This window comes from Asterias rubens, chromosome 17 (assembly GCF_902459465.1).
Source record: "Asterias rubens chromosome 17, eAstRub1.3, whole genome shotgun sequence".
Taxonomy (NCBI): domain Eukaryota; kingdom Metazoa; phylum Echinodermata; class Asteroidea; order Forcipulatida; family Asteriidae; genus Asterias; species Asterias rubens.
Window position 1 is genome coordinate 5,287,743 of NC_047078.1, and position 21,703 is coordinate 5,309,445.

General features: G+C 39.0%; 2 protein-coding genes across 11 annotated transcripts; one reads left to right on the forward strand and one right to left on the reverse strand.

The window, feature by feature from the left end:
- The first annotated feature begins 1,849 nt into the window (after positions 1 to 1,849).
- On the forward strand, positions 1,850 to 18,191 carry LOC117301354. 10 transcript variants are annotated; one of them, XR_004520296.1, is made up of 8 exons: positions 8,566 to 8,853; positions 9,416 to 9,601; positions 10,261 to 10,629; positions 11,036 to 11,207; positions 11,857 to 11,969; positions 16,474 to 16,552; positions 16,747 to 16,914; positions 17,291 to 18,191. XR_004520296.1 is itself a non-coding variant. In XM_033785283.1 (6 exons), exon 6 carries the CDS (start codon positions 14,066 to 14,068, stop codon positions 15,056 to 15,058), a length of 993 nt encoding a protein of 330 aa, XP_033641174.1. In that variant the 5' UTR covers positions 8,538 to 8,853; positions 9,416 to 9,601; positions 9,991 to 10,067; positions 10,261 to 10,629; positions 11,036 to 11,207; positions 11,857 to 14,065; the 3' UTR covers positions 15,059 to 15,314. The 10 variants fall into 10 exon arrangements, 5 of the variants coding, with proteins under 5 accessions (XP_033641172.1, XP_033641173.1, XP_033641174.1 ...); XR_004520295.1 differs by lacking the exon at positions 16,474 to 16,552 and having other exon boundaries at positions 8,562 to 8,853; positions 11,857 to 14,278; XR_004520297.1 differs by lacking the exon at positions 16,474 to 16,552 and having other exon boundaries at positions 8,568 to 8,853.
- Positions 18,192 to 18,445: 254 nt separating this feature from the next.
- Positions 18,446 to 20,890, reverse strand: LOC117301353. The gene is made up of 2 exons (XM_033785279.1): positions 20,679 to 20,890; positions 18,446 to 19,973 (listed from the first exon to the last, which is right to left on the reverse strand). The coding sequence occupies exon 2, from the start codon at positions 19,956 to 19,958 to the stop codon at positions 18,912 to 18,914; it is 1,047 nt and encodes a 348-aa protein (XP_033641170.1). The 5' UTR covers positions 19,959 to 19,973; positions 20,679 to 20,890; the 3' UTR covers positions 18,446 to 18,911.
- Between the last annotated feature and the right edge of the window lie 813 nt (positions 20,891 to 21,703).

Consider the following 21,703-nt stretch of genomic DNA (forward strand, 5'->3'; position numbering starts at 1 on the left):
CGGACCGTCTTAATAAGCTCAACAACATACAGCAATGCTCTTGGAAAAATCGTTGAGTTTGCAGTAATGATGTCAAACCGAAACAAATTGTATCAGAAGATACCTCGACTGTTAAGGGAACTAAAATGTGATAAATAAATAAATAATAAATAATTTAATGAGTTTATACTGCGCCTTTAGAATGTACACGTTCGAGCGCATAACAAAATAATTAGACGGTGAATAAAAAGCTAGCAACTAGTAAAAAGCGAGGAAAACCAACAATCTAAAAATATGAAACGCACAAGACCAAACACGTACGAGTCAAAATGCATTAACATAATGAGACGGGAGATGTTTGCCACAGTGACAATCTGTAATTTGTACGTCATGTCAGAAATCAAGCATCTGAAAGCACACATCTTGCGCGAAAAGACTTTTTATTCGATTATTAACTCGCAACTTCGACGACCATTTGGGTTCAAATTTTCACAATTTTTGTTTTGCATCTTTTGTCGAGATACACCAAGTGAAAAGACTGGTCTTTGACAATTACCAAAGGTTTCAAGTGTCTTTAACGGAAAACATCGAACTTGCCATAACCATAAGTAGCTAGAAGTATTGTTCAGATTCAGCTGGTAAAAGTAGGAAGCTTGATGCCATTTTTTAAAACTTGAATTCATCCAACTTTTTGCTGCTGAAAATAAATTTGCCCGTCTTGTTTGCAAAACATAAAGTAAGGACCCTTTGTGAAAACGGTGACGATTTTTTAAAGTAATAACGATAAAGAAACTCGCATACGAGAGAAAAGGTAATGTTTATTTATATTCACAAAGTGAAATGTTTGTTCTAGAGCATGACATCGTTTGTTTCGTTTTCGTTTTGCATTCCGGAGGCAAGGCTTGTGTCAACTGTTAATTTAATCATTGGTGTTTCAAATTGAGAACCATTCATGTGAAAAAGAAGAACCACTGTGTGTCAGCAACCATTGAAATACCACCAACCATTTACATTTGTTTGGATTCGAGTTTAAATTATTAAATCCTTTACTGCGAGAAATCGGTATGTAAAACGAACAGTAGGCCTGTTTGATAACTGTAATGTAAAACTTAATGCTGGCAAATCAATTCTGCCAATCATCTTAATTTTTTTTTTTTTTTTTTTTTTTTTTTTTATATGACACTCTTTTGTATAAATGATCAAGGTATTCTGTATTTTTACGGTTGTAATTTTTTACTGTTTGGTCATTGGCCAAGGGTGTAAATCTATTCACTTATTGGTATAAAAAGTTGCGATATGTTGAGAACTTTGAATCCCTGTCGAGTTTGCACGATAACTACAAAGTCTTAAACGTTCTTGTGACACGTTAACATGAGGAAGCACTAGGTAGCGCAACTGACGTGCGAAACAAGAGATGTTAAATAGAATACTTACTTGGTGACGAGTAATGGGTAGAGATTGATGGTATAAAACATTGTGAGGAACGGTTCCCTCTGGAGTGACATAGTTTTCGAGAAAGAAGTAATTGTCAACGAATTTTGATTTCGAGACCTCAGACTTAGAATTTGAGGCCTCGAAATCAACCATCTAAAAGCACACAACGGTGTGTAACAATGGTGTTTTTCTCTCATACTTATCTCGCAACTTCGACGACCGATTGAGCTCAAATTTTTACAGGTTTGTTATGTTGTGCATATGTTGAGATACACTAGTCCTTTACATCTACCAATAGTGTTCAGTGTGTTTAAGATAATATATATGTATGTTCGTTAGAAAATCATGCGGCAAAGTGTTGATGCCAGGAATTTATGTATAGGCGTAGGTTGTACGCAACCACCCATCCAAATAATGGGCCAAGTCACAACGTTTCATTTCCTTTTTTTTACCAGAGTGTGGAGGCTATTCAACTTCGACCTAAAGATTCACGGTTTCGGCCTTTAGGTAAGTTATATCAGTCCACAGTGCTTTTTTTAACAAATCCCTCTTGCCTTAGTATCGCATGAAATTCGCATTCCACTTTAATTTGTGCCCGCTTTTCCGTAACCGCTACTTTACAAGTAGAACTGACCCAGAATTCTGTGAGAAGTTTCAAAGTTGAAGGCAAGGACCACATACACAGCAGTGAGAAATATATGGTAAACCAATCAGTGACTTCGAATTAAACAATCGGCTCCGGGGACCGAAAAACGAAGTCACCGATTGGCCAACAGATGCGCGCTTCAAAAAAACTTTATGCATTCAGTGTCAGTCTTGCGTTCCCTTGGCAGGCCAGACGCATCGTCGTGTGTGCCATTCTTTCTACTATTGACACAGTAAAGTTTCTGAAAAAGGTAACATTTTTTGATTGATGACAGATGATCATTAACCAGTTGTACTAGTGAATTATTTGAGCAGACGCATCGTCGTGTACGATATTCTTTCTTACTATTGGCACAGTAAAGTTTCTGAAAAGGTAACATTTTGTGCATTGATGACAGATGATCATTGCCCAGTTGAACTAGTGAATAATATTTGAGCAGACGCATCGTCGTGTGTGATATTCTTTCTATTGACACATAACAGTAAAGTTTCTGAAAAAAGGGTAACAATTTGATTGAAGATCATTACCCAGTTGTAGTGAATTATTTGAGCTAAAATGCAATACATTCGAGGCAGACTTGTAATTTTATAAGCCGTTTTTCCCTTGCATACGTTTGTTTGACTCAACTGACGCACGTTAGTCCATACACATTAGTTGTACATTAACGCACGGTAGGCTGTATTACAGCCGCCATGCGCACATCGTGTACACTGCACGTAGGCTATATAGGCATGCTTGTACTGTACTGTATATTATGTAGGTTAGCTGTCGTAAGCAATGTGATACTTTTTAGTTGTATATGTATAACATTCACGCGCGCATACTGATGCTGCCTGCGTTATAGCATAGTAGAGCAACAGCCCTCCCCTGTGTCTAAACAACAAAGGTTGTTGTTTTTGCCTGCGCCATTATGGAAGACCAGAACAATGTGTTTGTTTGCGTTTATTGTGATTATGAAACCCATCAATTCAGGAGACTATTCAACCATTATAGGTTTGTACACGAAATTGAAAATGCCATTTTTAGATATAAATGGATGTCACAGAAATCTCTCTTCAGTAAGACGTTTTGTCAACCACATCAGAGTACTTCACAAAGACTTTTACCGCATACATTACGTGAATGCAGTTGAAAATGTTGGTAATGATGCCAATGAGCTTGTGGTAAATCATGGCATCATGGGAGGAGCACCTGAGCAGCATGTAGGCTTACAAGATCAAGGTGATGTGGATATGCAAGATGTACAAAACGTAGGCCTTCCTATGCAAATAGATCTTAGGCCAAAGGTTGTACTGTTTCTTCTGAAACTAAGAGAGTTACATAAAGTACCGGGGTCTGTTTGTAGTTTTGTTGCGTCAGAGATTGTAAATATTTTGCAGATGTCTAAAACAAAGATGCATTCTCAGTTGGATGCAGCTCTTCTTGAAGATGATGTCAATCGAGATGAGATTGCGACTGCCTTGGCTGTTATTAAGTCAACAGAATTAGAAGACATTTTTCACAGTTTCGAAGATAACAGAAAACTGAGTAGTTATGTTCAGTCCGAGTTTCCCTTTGTTGAACCAATCGAATTTGTACTTGGTGCAGATGTTGGGGGTAAATGTGAATTTTATATACCCATTTTGGAAACATTGAAGTTACTCTTGCAAAATGAAGATGTATTAGCAGAGGTTGTGCAGAGTCACAAGTCTGAGGATGGTAAATTAAAAGACTTTTGTGATGGTACTATCTTCAGAGAAAATGAATTGTTCGCCTTTGACTCTTCAAGTTTACAGGTTGTGTTATATTATGATGTCTTTAACATTGTAAATCCACCTGGAAATAAGGTCAAGAATTACAAATACACAAATACCACAATACAGGTCTAGGTCGCATGTGTACAAATCAAAACACTGGAAAAAGTATGGATTTAAGAAAGTACTCGAGCCATTGCTTCTTGATCTTGCAGTGTTAGAAGAGGAAGATGTTTGTGTGAATAAGAATCCAAGTGGGCAAAATACGTTGAAATAACGTTGAAACAACGTCATACCCCGACGTTGAAGTAACGTTGAATATTAGTTGGATTTGCAAATCGTTTTAACGTTGAAATGCCGACGTAGAAACAACGTGGGAATATTAACTCTGCTTCAATGTCGGCATTTGTACGTTGTTTCAACGTTAAGTTTCTATGTTGAAACAACGTTGAATAATGGTTGGATTTGCAAATCGTTTTAACGTTGACATGCCGAGGTAAAAACAACGTTAAAATCACCATGTTGTTTCAACGTCAGGTTTAGACGCTGAAACAACGTTCAATAATAGTTGGATTTGCAAATCGTTATAACGTTGAAATGCCGACGTAGAACCAACGTTGCAATCACCATGTAGAAACAATGGCTTTTTAATTCCCTAGTTAGTTATTTACACGTACTTTAATATTTATACTAACTCTATACATGACTACAACCTATCAAGGTCTATACATCTATTCACACTGTATGTCTTGTATATATGTAGACCAAGATCCCTAAATTTTCTAGTCGTGGTTTTACTCCGTTTTTAGCTAAAAACTGCTTAATTATTAATTCAAATGTTTAAACTACAAATTTTTGCTTGGACTTTTGTTGTTCGTGTTTTTTAACATTCGAATTAAACACAAAAGTTCAGAAACTTTCCTCGGATAACTTAACTACACCAAAGTGTTTTATTATCAAAAATACACTTCTAGGCCACGTGACCCCCAATTTGCATATCATGTCAATGTTAAATCAACGTTGGATCAATGTTGGATCAACAATAGTGTGATCGATTGGTATAACACTGAAGTTTTCGCATCTTGGTTATAATAATAATAATAATAATAAGACATTTGTAAAGCGCCTAATGCAAAAACAATAAATAATTAGAGAAAGATACAAGATACAAAATATAGGCAAATTACAAAAAAGAAGCTTGAAACAAACGAGCTTTCAACAAGGACTTAAAACGTTGTAAAGTATTAGCTTGGTGAATATGCCCTTACAAAAATGTCCCATGGCATACCCATGGCGATCCCATGGGATTCCCATGGGATCTCATGGGGTTCTATGGGGAATACGTTTTCCCCATGTCCTCCCATGGGTCTTTGCTATTGGTCCCCATGGGAATCCCATGGCGTTCCCATGGGATTACATGGGAGCATTCCTTTCCCATTCAATAACCAAGGGAACCCCATGGGAGCATTTTTTCCCCATCCAATCACCATGGTAATATCATGGGGAACCAATGAGAGCATTTCTTTCCCATCCAATCACCATGGTGTCCCCATGGGGACCCCATGGGGACCCCATGGGACCATTCCTTTCCCATACAATCACCATGGTGTTCCCCCAATCACCATGGTGTTCCCATGGGGGAACATGGGACCATTCCTTTCCCATCCAATCACCATGGTGTTCCCATGGGGGAACATGGGACCATTCCTTTCCCATCCAATCACCATGGTGTTCCCATGGGGGAACATGGGACCATTCCTTTCCCATCCAATCACCATGGTGTTCCCATGGGGGAACATGGGACCATTCCTTTCCCATCCAATCACCATGGTGTTCCCATGGGGGAACATGGGACCATTCCTTTCCGATCCAGTCACCATGGTGTTCCCATGGGGGAACATGGGACCATTCCTTTCTCATCCAATCACCATGGTGTTCCCATGGGAGAACATGGGACCATCCCTTTCCCATCCAATCACCATGGTGTTCCCATGGGAACCCCATGGGGGCATTTCTTTCTCATCCAATCACCATGGTGTTCCCATGGGACCCCATGGGGGCATTTCTTTCTCATCCAATCACCATGGTGTTCCCATGGGGGACATGGGACCATTCCTTTCCCATCCAATCACCATGGTGTTCCCATGGGGACCCCATGGGAGTATTTTTTCCCAATCAACCATCATATCCCTATGGGATTAGTAGGAGCATTCATTTCCCTTTTGCCCTCACCATGGAATTCCGTGGAGGCCCAATGAGGGAACCTGGAGGATCCAAAATAATACCCCTTTCCACCCCCTCAATAATTGCATGTCATGTGCTTTTTGCCAAACAGCTCCTCTACGAGAAACACAAATTTCTTTAACATAAATTCTGCATTAATTAAATCATTTAGTGAAATAGACTCTGATAAAAGTGTCATGACATGACATGTTGTTTACTATAGTTTCCTAAGATGTGTGAAGTTTGCGGTTGTGCGCCTTGAGTTCTAGACTAGCCACTTCTACACACGAGTTCGTAAAGTTTTCAACGTTAGAGTTTACTCTCCAGATTCCCGTATTTTTCTCAAGTTTTATGCCGTTATAAGGTATGTAGATCTGACTTATCTATCGTAGGATTATTTCAGGATAAGGCAGGTTAGGTCTGTAGGTTTGCATTACTCCTTGTTAAGCTCTTTAGTGTAGGTTTAGATCGTTTGTTGGAAATTCCCAACTCAGTTCTGCCTAGTTGTATGCATTCAGCGTGTAGCCTGCGCCATGTTTAGGGTTGCTCTGATATTGCGTAGGAATTGCCCCTCTTTAGTTCTCATAAGTGCTGGTGGTTTAAATAACTAGGAGTTTAGGATTTATCTGCGATAGGTTCAGGTGTTTACTAATGTCCTTCTTAGTTGATTCCTTTTGGTGTATTTTGATATACGTGGCGATCGTTACAACGCACTACTTTTTGTTGTGATTGGTTGCAAGTTAGTATAGTGGTGCTACGGTCATTCAGTGACGCGGACAGATATTTGTCTGTGTAGGTTGGTGAGTCGCCGCCCAGAGTTAGTCTCGCTGCAGTCGTTTCTAGGCTTTAGCTAGGCCAGTGTAGTTAGGCTGTGTTTTTGCCTTTTTGGGTGATTTCTTGCCAGGCATTAGTGTAGTCAGAGTTTTCTAGGGTTTTGCACAAGTTCAGTTTAGCTAGATTAAGGAGATTTGTCTCAGTTTTGCATTATAGTGTGTACCTGTACTTATACAAGGTTTCTTTATTTTTCTTCTTGTTTCAGGATCACACACAGTTGTTGAATACTACACATAATTGATACACAAGCAGCTTTCTTCGTCAATTTTATTGCAACAACGTGTTTAAACTTTACGAGCTCTTCACAAAAAGAAATGCAGTACACACTTTAACTTGTTTGTTGTCAATTTCAATTGGTTTTAATGGTTAAGGCCTAATTGTGTCATGCATTGAAAATTATGTGCTACTGTTACCATCTTGCCATACTACTTGTAATCACCTTGCTTGGTCAGAGTCGAGAATAAAAGTAATATTTCAAACACTCTTCACCTTTAAAAAGCATTTCACAGAAAAAGTTACAGAAATCTTTGTGTGAAATGTTTTTCAAGTCAAGATAACAGTATTCTTAAATTCACTATAATTGTTTGTACATATATATGGGCCCAATTTCATGAAGCCTTTAAGCACAAAATTTGCTTAGCATGAAATTTCTTCCTTGATGAAAGCAAGATTACCAGCCAAATTTGAATTTGTCGCGTATTGCTTGTTACTGGCATTCGGCTGTTGTTTGCTTATACTGGAAATCGTGTGGAAATTTGGTTGGTAATCCTGTTTTTGTTAAGGAAGACATTTCATGCTAAGCAAATTTTTGTGCTAACAGCAGGCTTTATGAAATTGGGCCATGATCTTCATGAACTTCAAAGTTAATTCTAATTCCAATAATTGTTGCATCAGTATCAAATAAACGTGTTCCAGAGCACACTTGTAACTAAAGAATGATTGCATCTTTTGAATTAATATAGTTGCTTTCATAGGCCTAGTAAGTCAACCTACAAATGGAGTGCAGACCATTATGGGGGTTCAAATAGAACCCCATGAGCTGTATTGGTTAAAAACACCATGGTGCCTGGGGAGCATGGGTAAAACTCCATGGGTATAAGGTAAAAAAAAACATGGGGTGCATGGGTAAAACCCCATGGGTATAGAGTAGAAAACACCTAGGGTAAAACCCCATGGGTATAGGGTAGAAAAAACCATGGGTAAAACCCCATGGGTATAGGGTAGAAAAAAACCATGGGGTGCATGGGTAAAACCCCATGGGTATAGGGTAGAAAAACGCCATGGGGTGCATGGGTAAAACCCCATTGGGTTATGAGAGAAAACACCATGGGGAGTATGGGTAAAAACCCATGGGTATAGGGTAGAAAACACCATGGGGTGCATGGGTAAAAACCCATGGGTATAAGGTAGAAAACACCATGGGGTGCATGGGTAAAACCCCATGGTTATAGGGGGAAAAACACCATGGGGTGCATGGGTAAAAACCCATGGGTATAGGGTAGAAAACACCATGGGTTGCATGGGTAAAACCCCATGGGTATAGGGGGAAAACACCATGGGGTGCATGGGTAAAACCCCATGGTTATAGGGGGAAAAACACCATGGGGTGCATGGGTAAAAACCCATGGGTATAGGGTAGAAAACACCATGGGTTGCATGGGTAAAACCCCATGGGTATAGGGGGAAAACACCATGGGGTGCATGGGTAAAAACCCATGGGTATAGCGGGAAAACACCATGGGGTGCATGGGTAAAACCCCATGTGAATCCATGGGAAATATCCCATGGGAAGTTCTCCCATGTATACATGGGGTCCAATTTCTCCTTGGGTTTCCCATGGGGAATCGCCCATGGGAAATCATCATGGGTTTCCCATGGGAAAACACCATGGGAAAATTTTGTAAGGGATATGACGAGATTGCAAGTCCTGACTGCAGATGCCAATGATGATGTGGTGTCTTCTGCGTCTAGTAGCTGCAGTGAAACTCCTGAAGCCATTGAATGGTAAGTTTTGCCTGATAGACATAAAAAGGATGTGTCCATCTTAAAAATCACCACAGGCAAGGCTTTAAACATTAAGTGAAGGCAGGGGCGGATCCAGAGTTGTTTGCATGTGGTCAGGTTTTTTTTTTATACTTTATGTCTGATAATAACACCCTATTATATTTTTTAATCATTTTTGTTTCGGCGCAGGGGGTACCCCCCCCCCCCCCTTTATTCGCACCGGATGGATTCTAATATACTGGCCAGTATAAATACAGATACTGTCAAGATGTATCTTGTGCAGTGTATTAATAAAGCTTAATATCTAAATAAAACGCTGTAAAATATAATCAGTCTCTAAAGTCTGTTTCTTCCTTTTTGTTATATTTTTACCTTTGTGGTGAATGAAAATTGAAACAAAATAAACTAAAATCCTCTACAAAAATGGTGTCCATATTTTAATTGTCCAACTACGTTTTTTGTCATTTAATTTTTTCTGAGGGACCATTTAAAAAAAATAGTTGCTCAGTTAATGACATTGATTTGAAATCAAATATTTGTTGTTTTAATGTTATGTTTTCAGCAGCCCTACTTTGAGCACTGCAACTACAGCAAAGGCTTTTCGGGTGTGGCCAATCAAGTTCAACTTTCCGGTGTACGCTCTGCGTGCTGGAGTGCAGCAGAAGCTGCGAGGTGGTGAAAAGCTAGATAGGGGAAACAGAACACAGATCACCGATGCTATTTATCAGGATGTGACAAAGTATACATAGTAAGTCTGAATAACTTACGTATTTTTCAAGTTGGACATAATCCTTCTTTTATGCATACATATGAGTCGAGCTAAATCAAGGGACCTGTAGTTCTACATTATCAACTGCCTCCATGCACTTTATTCTAAAGCAGCATCCTATTTCCTTACAAATGGCAAGTTCCACAACTGTACAATATTACAACACTTGTTTCATTCCATTTAGTTAGCAAAAGCACAAGAGGATCCCTGCAAGCAACTTGAAATGGAATTACATGTATCTCATTTTTTAAAACTTCACTTTTCAGGATTTTCAGGGCTTGCAATGAGTTTTCATGCTGAGTGGTGAATTTGATCCTTTAATTTCCCATTCAGGTTTGGCATTTAATTTTACTTCTTTTCAACAAAAGAGTGGCAATACACCGAGGTAGTCACAGCTTTCCTAGAGACGTTTCCAAAAGTGAAGTCCAATGACAATTTGTCCATGGTAAGAGTTTAACATGTGGTTGAAGCATACACTCTTGCATTGCAGTATACAAAACTTATTATCATGTATTATTATTCTATATTTCTTGCAATGAAATCTGAAAAACAAATAAAAACCAAACTAAGAGCACCTGGCGATCTTTAGTGAAACAGTCGTTGTTAAAATGAGTATAATTCAATTATCTTGTTTTCAGAGTCTGTGGCGTCAAAGGATTCAGTAGCGGTTTCAGAACGAAAGGAGAAGAAGGGATTATGTTCCAGGAAAACGCACACTTTCAGATAAAAATGCAACAGCGGGACCACCTCAAAAGCAGAGTGACAAATTGATGTGGGGCCTAAAAAACTACATGAGTCAGCGACCGGAGGGCGAAGACGCTACCTCAATTGAAAGGCACAGAGCTGCAATGAAGACTGAACTCACAAAGAGGAACCCAGACCAAAGTCGGATCGATCGTCTAATGACCCTTACATTTGCTGATCGCAGGGACATCATTGTGAAAAAAAATCCACTGATGGTGGAGATCAAAGCAGATTTTCCAGCCCTTCTTAAAGGGGGAAGTGAGGTAACTTTATGTTTTCTGAATGGCATGTCTTGAGCAAAGACATTTGGTATTTTTGGAAAGCATCAACATATAGCCAGAATGCTCAATCGGTAGATCGCTAGTACATTAAATCACAGCCTCAAATTCAAATCCCAATTTGGCAAAATTTATTTAATAAAATGTACATTGTATAAACACAAATATATATATAAAAAAAATAATAATAATAATAGTTTGTAATACAAGTGTTTGATGCATATGTTTGTTAATATGGACTGTTTGAGTACAAACTGCAGTATACATTGTACATAGGAAAAGCACAATTTTTCTGTACAGTTTAATATACTGTTCCAATTGCCAATTTTGTTTTGTTTATGTTGAGTTTTAATTATGTTTTATTTATGAATATTGTATCAATATTGTGCAGGTTCTGAAAGAGTTTAAGCCATATCAACTGAAGAACTGGGGAAGAAACTGACAACTGGTTTGCAGAAGTACCACAAGCAGCTTTTTGCTCTAGCCAAAAAAGCAGGATCACACCATCATCAAGAAGCTGGTTGAATCTGCATCACTTGAAACAACTGAAGAAAACCGTCAGGGTAAGTGGTGACACATTGTGCATTTAAGCACTCGGCTTTCCGGGCTTTACTCAAAGTAATCTGCAGTGTTGTAGTCGAGTCACCTAGGTTAAGTCCGAGTCTGAGACCAAGTCTTTGGCCGACGTGACTCAAGTTGAGTCCAAGTCAGGGAAAATAATCGAGTCCGAGTCCTGGAATCGAGTCGACAGCTGACTCAACAGGTAGGATGATGAAAAGGTTGGAAGTGGTTTTCAGACACATAAGTATGGGCTGGAGTTTTCAAATTCATCGAACTGTTTGGAAACATTTTTTCAAATAGTGACATGCTCATAATCCCCATTCACCCTCCATCATACTTGCAAGTGAAGCTATATGAATGAATGTGCACATGTACTTAATCAAGTACAGGTGAAATTGCATCAGGATTTTCATTTTGCCAAATAATTTCCAGTCATCATTTCAGTGGTACACTCCAAACCTAGACTACATGAAGCATGATCCCGTTGCTCCTTTGGCCGGTACTTAAGAAGCCTCGGGGTTTTACTTGCAAGCCAATATGGGGGTTCATTGGTTGGTTTATTGCAACACGTTCACCGAATACTGGCCTTCATACATCCATGCATTTACTCACTCTCTGATATGTATTACTTTTTTTTCTCACACTTTTCAGTTGAAGATTCACAAACGCATCCTGTCATCCAACAACACGATGACACCACATTCAAGGTCATCATCGAAGAGGAGACCGTCATGAAGACCACACCCTTGTTTTCTGCATTTGAGGTGTACTTTGCATCGTTTTATGTTTTTAATTTGTCCTATCCCAAAAAGTTGAGGGAAGACACTGCAATTTTTCCAAAGGCCGGTCTTGAACATTCAGGACAAAGAAAAAGTCAGCACTAGTGTGTGTGCCCCGCTTGAAACCGTATCTCAGTAATAACTGTTGTGACTACTTTCTGCATGTTCAATTACTGACAGGACCAATAAAACAAGTTTTGAAAGTTATGTCAACAAAAGTGAACTTATCTTGCCAATTGTAAGCCCCGATGTCTAAACAAAATGTAATTCTTTTAAGCATATCTAGTTATTGTACCCTTGAAAAAAAAAATTGTGAAGAGTTTATTTCCAAAACGCCACATATTCAGCAGAAAATTGCACTACAAATTCTCATCTTGAATATTTTATGAACAAAAAGAAAGATAACTTTGATTACTTTACCATAACTGTTTGTATAACACTGTTTTTAAATCACATCTTTGTGTTTATTTAAAAAAAAAAATTATGACTGAGGGAAAAAAATAAGGTGTCTACCAAAAACAAAAAGAACAATTGGCATATATAGCATTTTGGAAACAAACTTTTCGTTTTTCCCTGTGAAAACATTCCATGTTAAATTTATGATTCTGGTTATTGTCAGCTGTGTGGCCAAAAATCTACTCTCTCTCAAAAAATAGAGATGTGTTTTTACTTCTGGAAGGGTTCTGGCTCTTTGAAGAGGTGTGGTTTCTATGCGAAGTAAGGAAAAACCAACCAATGATTGAAAGTTAGTCGTTACATTTTCGCCAGTGTTGTTGACTTTAATGCGAGGCCATGGACAGAAGGGTAACTGTTTTAGAAAACTTTTCGCCCAAAATAGTAAGTTTTAGAATATAGAGCCACCTCAAGTTCAAATGCCAAGGAATTTCGTTGTGAAATATATGCCCAAATTCAGTGAACCAATATGTAAATCCTGACTAAGATCCTTCTTGTGACTTGAAAGGAATGGTCTGTTTAGCTGGCGAAATTATATTGTTGCAATAAGTTGTCTCCACCCTTTTAGAGTGCTGTTTAACTTGAAGAGCCATTCTAATGTTGTTGTTATAAAATAACAATTTAAAGGGTTTTGGTACTTTTTGCACGACATAAAACACAATGTCCACAGATGAACATTAAACTAACAGGGTTTGAAAACAATGATGGTAGAAAGCTTTCCTAAAAATATTACTTGCTGAGGTACTGTCGTTTTTGACCTTATACCTTATTTTTTGCAGCTGAAGTTGCATGGAATAAATCAGATGTTGATATGTTATAAATTCGTAATCATGTCACTTAAAATGAAAGGATAATTTGACCAATTTCTGTCGTGGTTTTGACGCACCGTTTGAGTTTGTGTTTTTGATCCTTGACGTGACGTGGAACCTGACGAATACGTAGAGTTACTGCTTGTTGAAGTTCAGAAGCTCGACCACTTAATGTGGAGCACCTTGTGTTTGACACTTTTCGAGGTCAGTGTTGCCACATTTCGTCGTTGACAAATTCCAATTTTATTCGGTGAATTACTGGTACCTTTACTTCAAAACTCTTGCCTTTTAATCTCTGCTAACGATTTCCGTGCTATGAAACATTCCCGATCCCCGAAAAAAAAAAAAAAAAAAAAAAACCGGTGATGTCCGGAAATTGGGCACAAAATGGGAGTACCGAAAACTTGGGCATGTCGGGTAGCCTTTCTCTAAGACTAAGAGACCCTACCCCAATGAAGCCCAACAGGAAGAGCATAAGTATTAACCATGGAGGAATGGAGGAGTGAAATAAAGTTATTGTATTCCTCTTTGTATTAACAACAATTTCTACTACCGTAGAATTCGACTCCGTGAATTCTTCCTCGACTCACCATCCATGGATCCTGAGCCATTTTATTGTAAGAGTAAATGGGTACCACCTAAGAACCGTGTTCCTTCCCTTGAAACTTACCTGCAGGTTGTTAGTTCACAAATTAATTCGAATGATCATTCTACCCACAGGACTCATGACAACCTCCCTAGAGAAGAGCGTGAGGCTCTTAAGACTCTACGAGCACGGAAAGACATCATCATCAAGCCAGCCGACAAGCTGTTGTTGTCATGGGCCGTCAGCAATACATCGATGAAGCCATGAGACAACTGAACAACCAAACTAATTATAAACCACTTGACACTGATCCAACAGGCACCTTCTCAAAGGAGATTCAACAAACACTGGACGAAATGCATGACCGTGACAACCTAACCAAGAAAGCTCACAAGTTTCTCTCCCCGGTCGACTGTAGAACAGCCAGGTTTTACCTCCTTCCCAAGGTACACAAACCAGACAACCCAGGAAGACCCATCATTTTTGGCAATGGTTCCCCCACTGAAAACATCTTTCTTTTTGTTGACAGTTTTCTCAACCCGTTAATGCCGCAGATTCCATCATTCATTCATGACACTCCAGATTTCCTCCGCAAAATCTCAGGTATTCAGAACCAGGTCCCAAACACAGCCATCATCGGTACTTTTGATGTAACCTCTCTATACACCAACATTCCCCAAGATGAAGGGATTGCTGCCTGCTCTTCAGCTCTGTCTAACAGTGGTCACACATCACCGCCCATTTCTGACATAGTATCCCTCATGCAACATGTTTTAACAAAAAACAACTTTTCTTTCATGGGTAAGAATTTCCTACCGGTACAGGGCACTGCAATGGGCACACGTATGTCACCATCAATGGCGTGCCTTTTCATGAGCCATCTTGAACAGCTCATGTTGGCAACAGCCCCTTGCCGTCCCTGGGTCTGGTGGCGCTATATCGATGACATCTTTTTCATCTGGACAAGCAATGAAGCACGTCCCACAGCTTTCATTAATCACATGAATTCCTTCCACAGGACCATCAAATTCACGAGCGAATACTCAACCAAGGATACACATTTTCTGGATGTCAAGGTTCTCAAAACGGATGAAGGCTTAACCACAGATCTCTTCGTTAAACCCACATATAAACACCAATACCTACATTCCACGTATGTCAACCCGACACTGCAAAACCAGCATAGCCTACAGTCAGGCCCTCAGACTCCGTCGAATCTGTTCTAATGATTCTGATTTTATCCACCACTCACAGGAACTTAAGAAACACCTTGTTTCCAGGGGTCATAGCTCTCTGGCAGTCCATCGAGCGATCCAGAATATCAAGGCTCGTTCTATAGGGAGTCAGTACTTTCCAAAGGACCCAAGAAACAACAGAGTCCTACGGGGAAAGTTCCTTTTGTTGTCACTTTCCACCCCTAACTTCCTCCCATTCGTAAAATAACCAGTTCGAACCATCATATTCTTCACACCTCAGATCGACTTCAACCTCAGATCGACTATACAGGAAGAACCCATAGTTGCCTACAGACGCCCACCAAGTCTCAGGGATCTTATTGTCCGAGCAGAAGTCCCTCCCATTAATGATGATGTTAATCCCCCTCTACCACAGGGAACTTTTAGGTGTTCCAACATCTCCAAATGCATCGTCTGTAGACAACACATCAGGAACTCGGACTCCTTCACCAGTAACACCGGCGGTACCGCCCATAAGACGAGGGGTTATGTCACCTGCACCACCACTTATCTCATTTATCTCATATCTTGCAGAGTCTGTGGTGTTCAATATATAGGTAAAACAAGAACTACATACACTCAAGAGGCGTTTCTACGGCCACATGTCTAAAGTCAAGACCCAAAAGCTAGATACACCTGTAGGACATCACTTTAATCTTCCTAATCACTCAATTTCTGACATGATCTTACAGGGCATAGAGGCACTAGGCAACCACAGAGAGACTGTGCGTTTGAGTAGGGAGAAACTCTGGATTAGACGCCTCCTGACCATTCAACCCCATGGTCTGAACATCCAAGAAGGAATCGACTAATAAACCTTTTGTTTTGCCGTCTCCTTTTTCCCCACAGCCTTTTAGCCTGAGCCTCATTCACTAATCAATTACTTTTTTACCCCACCTCCCCACCCTTGATATTGTCCTTTGTGTTTCTATCTTCTTGTGGTCAAGCCAGCCCCTTCCCCCCCCCCTTTTGTCCCCTATTCACTGTTTACCCCTTGCTTTTTCTGTATGCTTTCTAACCCCATTCATGTATTTCCACCTCACTGCTTATGTTTCACCTAGTTACCTGTTCATGTTTGTTGTGTTGTCATTTAGCCTTCGAGAAAGACTCTGCAGGGTCGAAACGTCAGGCCATTAACTTATTTTTTTGCATTTATACTCTCGGTCCATTTGGTTGGTAAGTTGTTTGCAACAGCTAATTCTATTTTCTAAAAAATAAACTATCATAAAATACAATCAATGAGTTCAACAATTAATGACAAAGTGATTGTAAATATGGATAATAAGGGTTTATTATAAATCAATTCTAAAATGTTTACTTGGACTACGTTGGAATTTTTAATGCTCTATTCAAGTGTCATTAGGGAACACTTCAAACATTCCCTTTTTTTTTTTTTTTTTTTTTAGACTGACAAGTTTCACACTTTTGTGGTATGCTTAAGTGTAAACAATGTTGATGACAGACTAGCTACTTCAAAATATCAAAGTAGGTCATTTTTATATCCAGGTTTTCATTATATTTCCGGTTGGTTACAAACGTGACCGACATATTTTTGACAGTTGTTGAGTTTGTTTGTTGTTTTAGAAAATTTATATCAGAAACATTCCTTGGCGTTATTGCATAAATTATAGAAAAAAATTTGAAAATTGTTGACATATATTTATTTTATCCTTCATTAGGCAATGTCCACTGGTCTCACAGAACACATAAGTGGACATCCTAGGAGCAAAACAGGATGTATCTGTACCTGCCCTGCACAAACTTAAATGTCATGAGTTGAAGTTTTGGCTTCAATGCCGTGGAGATTCCTGCAAAGGCCTGAAAACCAAGGCACAGCTGATACAGAGGTATGTATGCTGAAGAAAAAATACACCACATTTGATGCTGGTCAAAACTAGTGAATGCCATGTGTTTGTGGGAAAGGGAGGTTTAGGGTATACATGTAATATTAGTCAATGGCCAAGGTTAGAGTAACTGCCTAGAAGGGATACAGGGGAGAAAGACTTAAGGCTGTCATGAGGGGGTAATCTGTTATTGGGAGGGGATGAGGGAAAGGGCTCTTACAGCTGCCCCCCCCCCCCCCATGACATGCCTGCAGCTAGCAGCATGTATTTCTTTGAGAAAGTATTGGGGAAAATATCAGATGACAAGTGCAATCTTGTTTGCATGAATTAAAGTCTGTATTTGATATGTTTTTTCATCTTTTCTTATTTGCTATTTTAGAATTCAACAGACTGTTTCAAATGGCAAGCATTCTACAGTCATTGATCCCACCCCACATAAGCATTGAGAGAGTCTCACGGCACAAAGGGTACCAACTGGGCCTATATGCACCATACACTCTGCTGACCCTATTCCCAAGAAAGGATCATACCACCAGTGGGGCAGTTCTACTGACTGGGGAAAGAGGCTTGAAAGCCTTCCAGACCTTACACGGCGAGAAATAGATCTGCACATAGACACTGTGAACATGAGAATTAGGCCACAGAAGGACTTGACTCGAGTGTCAAAACCTGTAATCCGTGGTGCACACCTCAATTCAGAGACTATTTCAACGCACTCAGATGAAAACAAACCAAAACGGTTAAAAAAATGCTCAGCAAGCCAATTATAACACTTTAGTTAACCCTCATATTTATTCAGGCCTTGCATTACAAAGCATCACACAAAACATTCTTTGACATGAATGAATGCTCCAAAATAATTCTTTTCTGAAAGGTTTGCTGAAATACAAATTGATTATCCTTTAATTTTGCATCTTGTATTCTTTATACAATAATTCAGTTGGAAAAAATAATTTTGCACATTCCTGTGTATTTTAAAATAGTTAATTTTCTTTAAAATATAGTCTTGCTGAGTGCTGAGTGCTGACAAATACATGTAGCTGGATTCTAAATGTGAAGTCATCATTACACAATAATACTGATAGGTTATTCCAGAGAACAATTGTTCTGGGACAGGGTCTTCCAAAACAATGAAAAATACCTGTTCTTTATATTAGAAAAAACACTTGCGATGACTTATTATGTAATGCATGTGACCTCACGTTGAGAATTCAGCCATACATTATATCAGCAAGTGGCCAAATTATTATAGCGTTACTGAAGACTATTATAAAAAAAAAGAAGTAAATCATTTAAAAGTACACAGGAATGTACAACATGATTTTACTAACAAAGGAAATATAGGTGTAACATAAAAGCACCATTACTTAGTATTTTAACAAACCTTTAAGTAGTATTTAAATAAAAGGCATGAGAGTGCTATGTATAAAATGAATATCAGTGAGTTTGTCTGTATCTTTTTACAAGGAATGGTTTGTTTTACACATTACCAGACATTGAGATTACTGGATTAAAACTATTTGTCAAAAGACAGCACACTGTCCAAATCTGATTAATGGAGCCGTGCATGGTCAGAAGAATCGCACTGTCAAAAATACGAAATTTCTTGACCTTGTTTATCGCCCTTTCGACATGGATTCTCTCTGCTGCTATTTGCTGTGTCTCAATGGTCTCATCTTCTTCAAACTGCTTCCTTTCTTTGAGGAAGGCAGGGATATTTAGTTTGACACCCATTGGCTTTAGCAAATCATCAAATGTGAAACCACGGTCTGCCATCACAACATCACCCTTTTGAAACAGCTTGGGGTCCCAGAAACCCACTCCGTATAACTGGTTCTCTATCTGACATTGATCCAGGATACAGTTGACTTATGAATGTTATTGCACCACTAGGTGCGATACCCAGGAGTCCTTTGTAGGTTATATGATGCTTATAGTTTGACCAAAACATACTTTGGAGCATCAGGGAATCTGGGAACTGTGCAAATATTTCAGAACAATCAAACAATGACCCTTGTATCTGGGTATTTGTCTCTAAAAATTTGTGGCATTGTTTTGGAGATAATACTTTTACTTGGCCAAATAGGAAGTGAGCCAAGCTTGAAGTACATGAAATTAATCCATGTGATGGAGTATCTGCTAACACTTGACTCTGAAATGCTAAATAGGTATGCCAGATGCTTTACAGAAAAACCCTGCCTGAGTCTACAAAGGACCAAAATGAATTGTTCCTTGGGTGAAAGCTGTAATGTTCTCCCAGGTTTATTATGAGTTTTGTGTGAAGCTGAATAGCTGTGGTCCAAGTCCATGGCTGATGGAGGCTGGTATACTGAACAGGAAGGCTCACTTTCTCTATTTGCAGTATGTGTTATGACATTCTCACAACTCTCACCTGGGTTCAAAAAAGACAACATGGCTAAAACCAAAGAGTAAGTGGGAAATCCAGTGTAGTGTTTTGTTAAGGAATCATCTCCCTCAAGACTATTAACAAACTTATTTCGTTCATTCTGTTCAGTTAGAGAATTTACCATCCTCTTCAGTCTTTGTACTGACTCCTTAAGTTCTTTCACATCATTTGACTGTTCATTCTCCTTGATTTGATTCACCTGAACATCATTCTCCATTGTATCAGATAATGACTCATCCTCATTCATCGGTTCATCATCATTTGTTGTCTGTTCATCAGCTACCCCACATGAAGTTGAGGGACCTTCAAAGGTCGATCTATGAAGAACTCTGCGTTTTTTCGGTGACCAACTGTCAGAGAGTACATCTTTTGGCTCAGCACCTTGCTTCAGTATCCATACTCCATTGAGGGTTCTCTTGATGTCAGTATCATTAAAGTGCACATTGCAAATCTGGGTAGACTTACTGACAAAGAATCCGTCTCGACCATGATCCCTTTTGATTTTTGTGCACCATCGGTCTCGGAGTTTGCGATCAGTGGGAAAGCAGAAAAAATGAAACTGCGACCTTGACAAGTCTTTGGTATAAAAACGATTGCTGCACCCATATGCGGCACATTCAACTCCTCTGCTGGATGGCATGGCGAAACAAAGCACCTGCAAAACAAAAGTATACTTGATTTATACAACTTATTCATAAAACAGAGCCATCCCTCAAATCAGTGCTATTATTAGTAATCTGTATTATTAGCTTGGGATTCACAACACTTTTTCATGACATGGTTTAAAGATGTTTTTAATACATGTAGCTAGTTTGACGTCAAAGAGCAAAGTGAACCTTTTAAAAAATCCTTCAAAAAATTAAGGAAATTTATTTGTCAAACTTCTAGCTGGGTATGATACAAATTTGATTTGTTATATATAATCCTAATTTATAACTTAAAGGACATTCCGAAATGCGAATGTGGAATTTGGGGCTATTCTACCCCAAGTGTGCCACATACACTGTACTAGACCGAGTGTAAGAAACACCCTGCGAACTTGTGCCCAATTTCCGGACGTCAATGTTATTATTTTTGCGGCCCAAATTCTGACACTAAGAAACCCACATAGAGGTTATTAACTTGGTAGAAGTACCAGACCAGTTTCAAACAAATGAAAATCAAGTATATCAACAAAGACTTTTGCAAAACTGCCTCCGCAAAACTTGGGGTAGACAGGGCCAGGGTTGAAGCACCACGTTTTAACATGTACGCCGTGTGTGCAACACGGCTACATCATTAATAAATCGTTAGCATATTTTCACTCAAAATCTGCAATTGACACAATTTTGCATCCTGGTTTTTCCTCCATTAAACTTACCTGTGCTTGGCTTCTACCTCAACACGCTAAAATCGTATTTCGTTCTTGTATTTGGGTGTAATCTCACACGAAAGTTGTACTTCGGTCTGTAGCGGGAGCAGACATCATAAGTGTAACGTTTATACACCGGAGTTGTTGTGACACAGTGAGCCTCGTTTTCAAAACCGGAAGTGCGCAGATCGACGCTAAACTCGTCGTTTCGGGATTCCTCTAAGTCTTACAAAATATCCTAAATAGTTGCTTAGCCTATACGCGTGTAGTCATTTAAGACTGTATATACATGTACCAATAAATAAATAAAATAAATGTTGCATGATAGGTTATGCAGTATCCTGTCTCGTTCAATTATATTTTTCAATGTTACCGAGCTACCGTCTCACACCGCCCCCCCGCCCCCCCCCCCAAAAAAAAAAAACTCTTTATTTCTCATCAAATATGACATTTCAGACAGAAATATTTTAAGGGGTGTTTTCAACTATCATCATCATTAGACCGTGTAAGTTTTATAAAGATCTGTGTTCTTCGGGATTTTTTTCTTACCAATTCTGTAACGTTCTTGTTACATCTATGCTGTTGTTAAGACCGGTTTATGTGTTGTTTTTATGCCCTTCTCGCCTAATTTTTTTCTGGCTTTTCTGGGTTTTGGTACACCTTTAACATTTTAAACTCGTGACAGGCTGTTATGCTTTTCTGCGGGCATCCCACTGTTGTTTAAGTTAATTTTTTATTTTGTTATTTGTAATGTGTGTGGGCGTGTACTTGTTAATGTTTTAATTACTATTTCTCGAAAACTACTCCACTTTAGAGGAAAGCCGCTTTTCACAATGTTTTATACTATCAACCTCTCCCCATTACTCGTTACCAAGTAAGGTTTTATACTAATAATTATTTTGAGTATTTACCAAGAGTGTCCAATGCCTTTAAAAGTCATTGCAGCTATTTGAAGGGAAGTTACAAATTGCTGAAAACTAAACTGCTTTTATGTAAGATAACAAAAAATGTCAGCCGTTTCTATATTCTGCAAA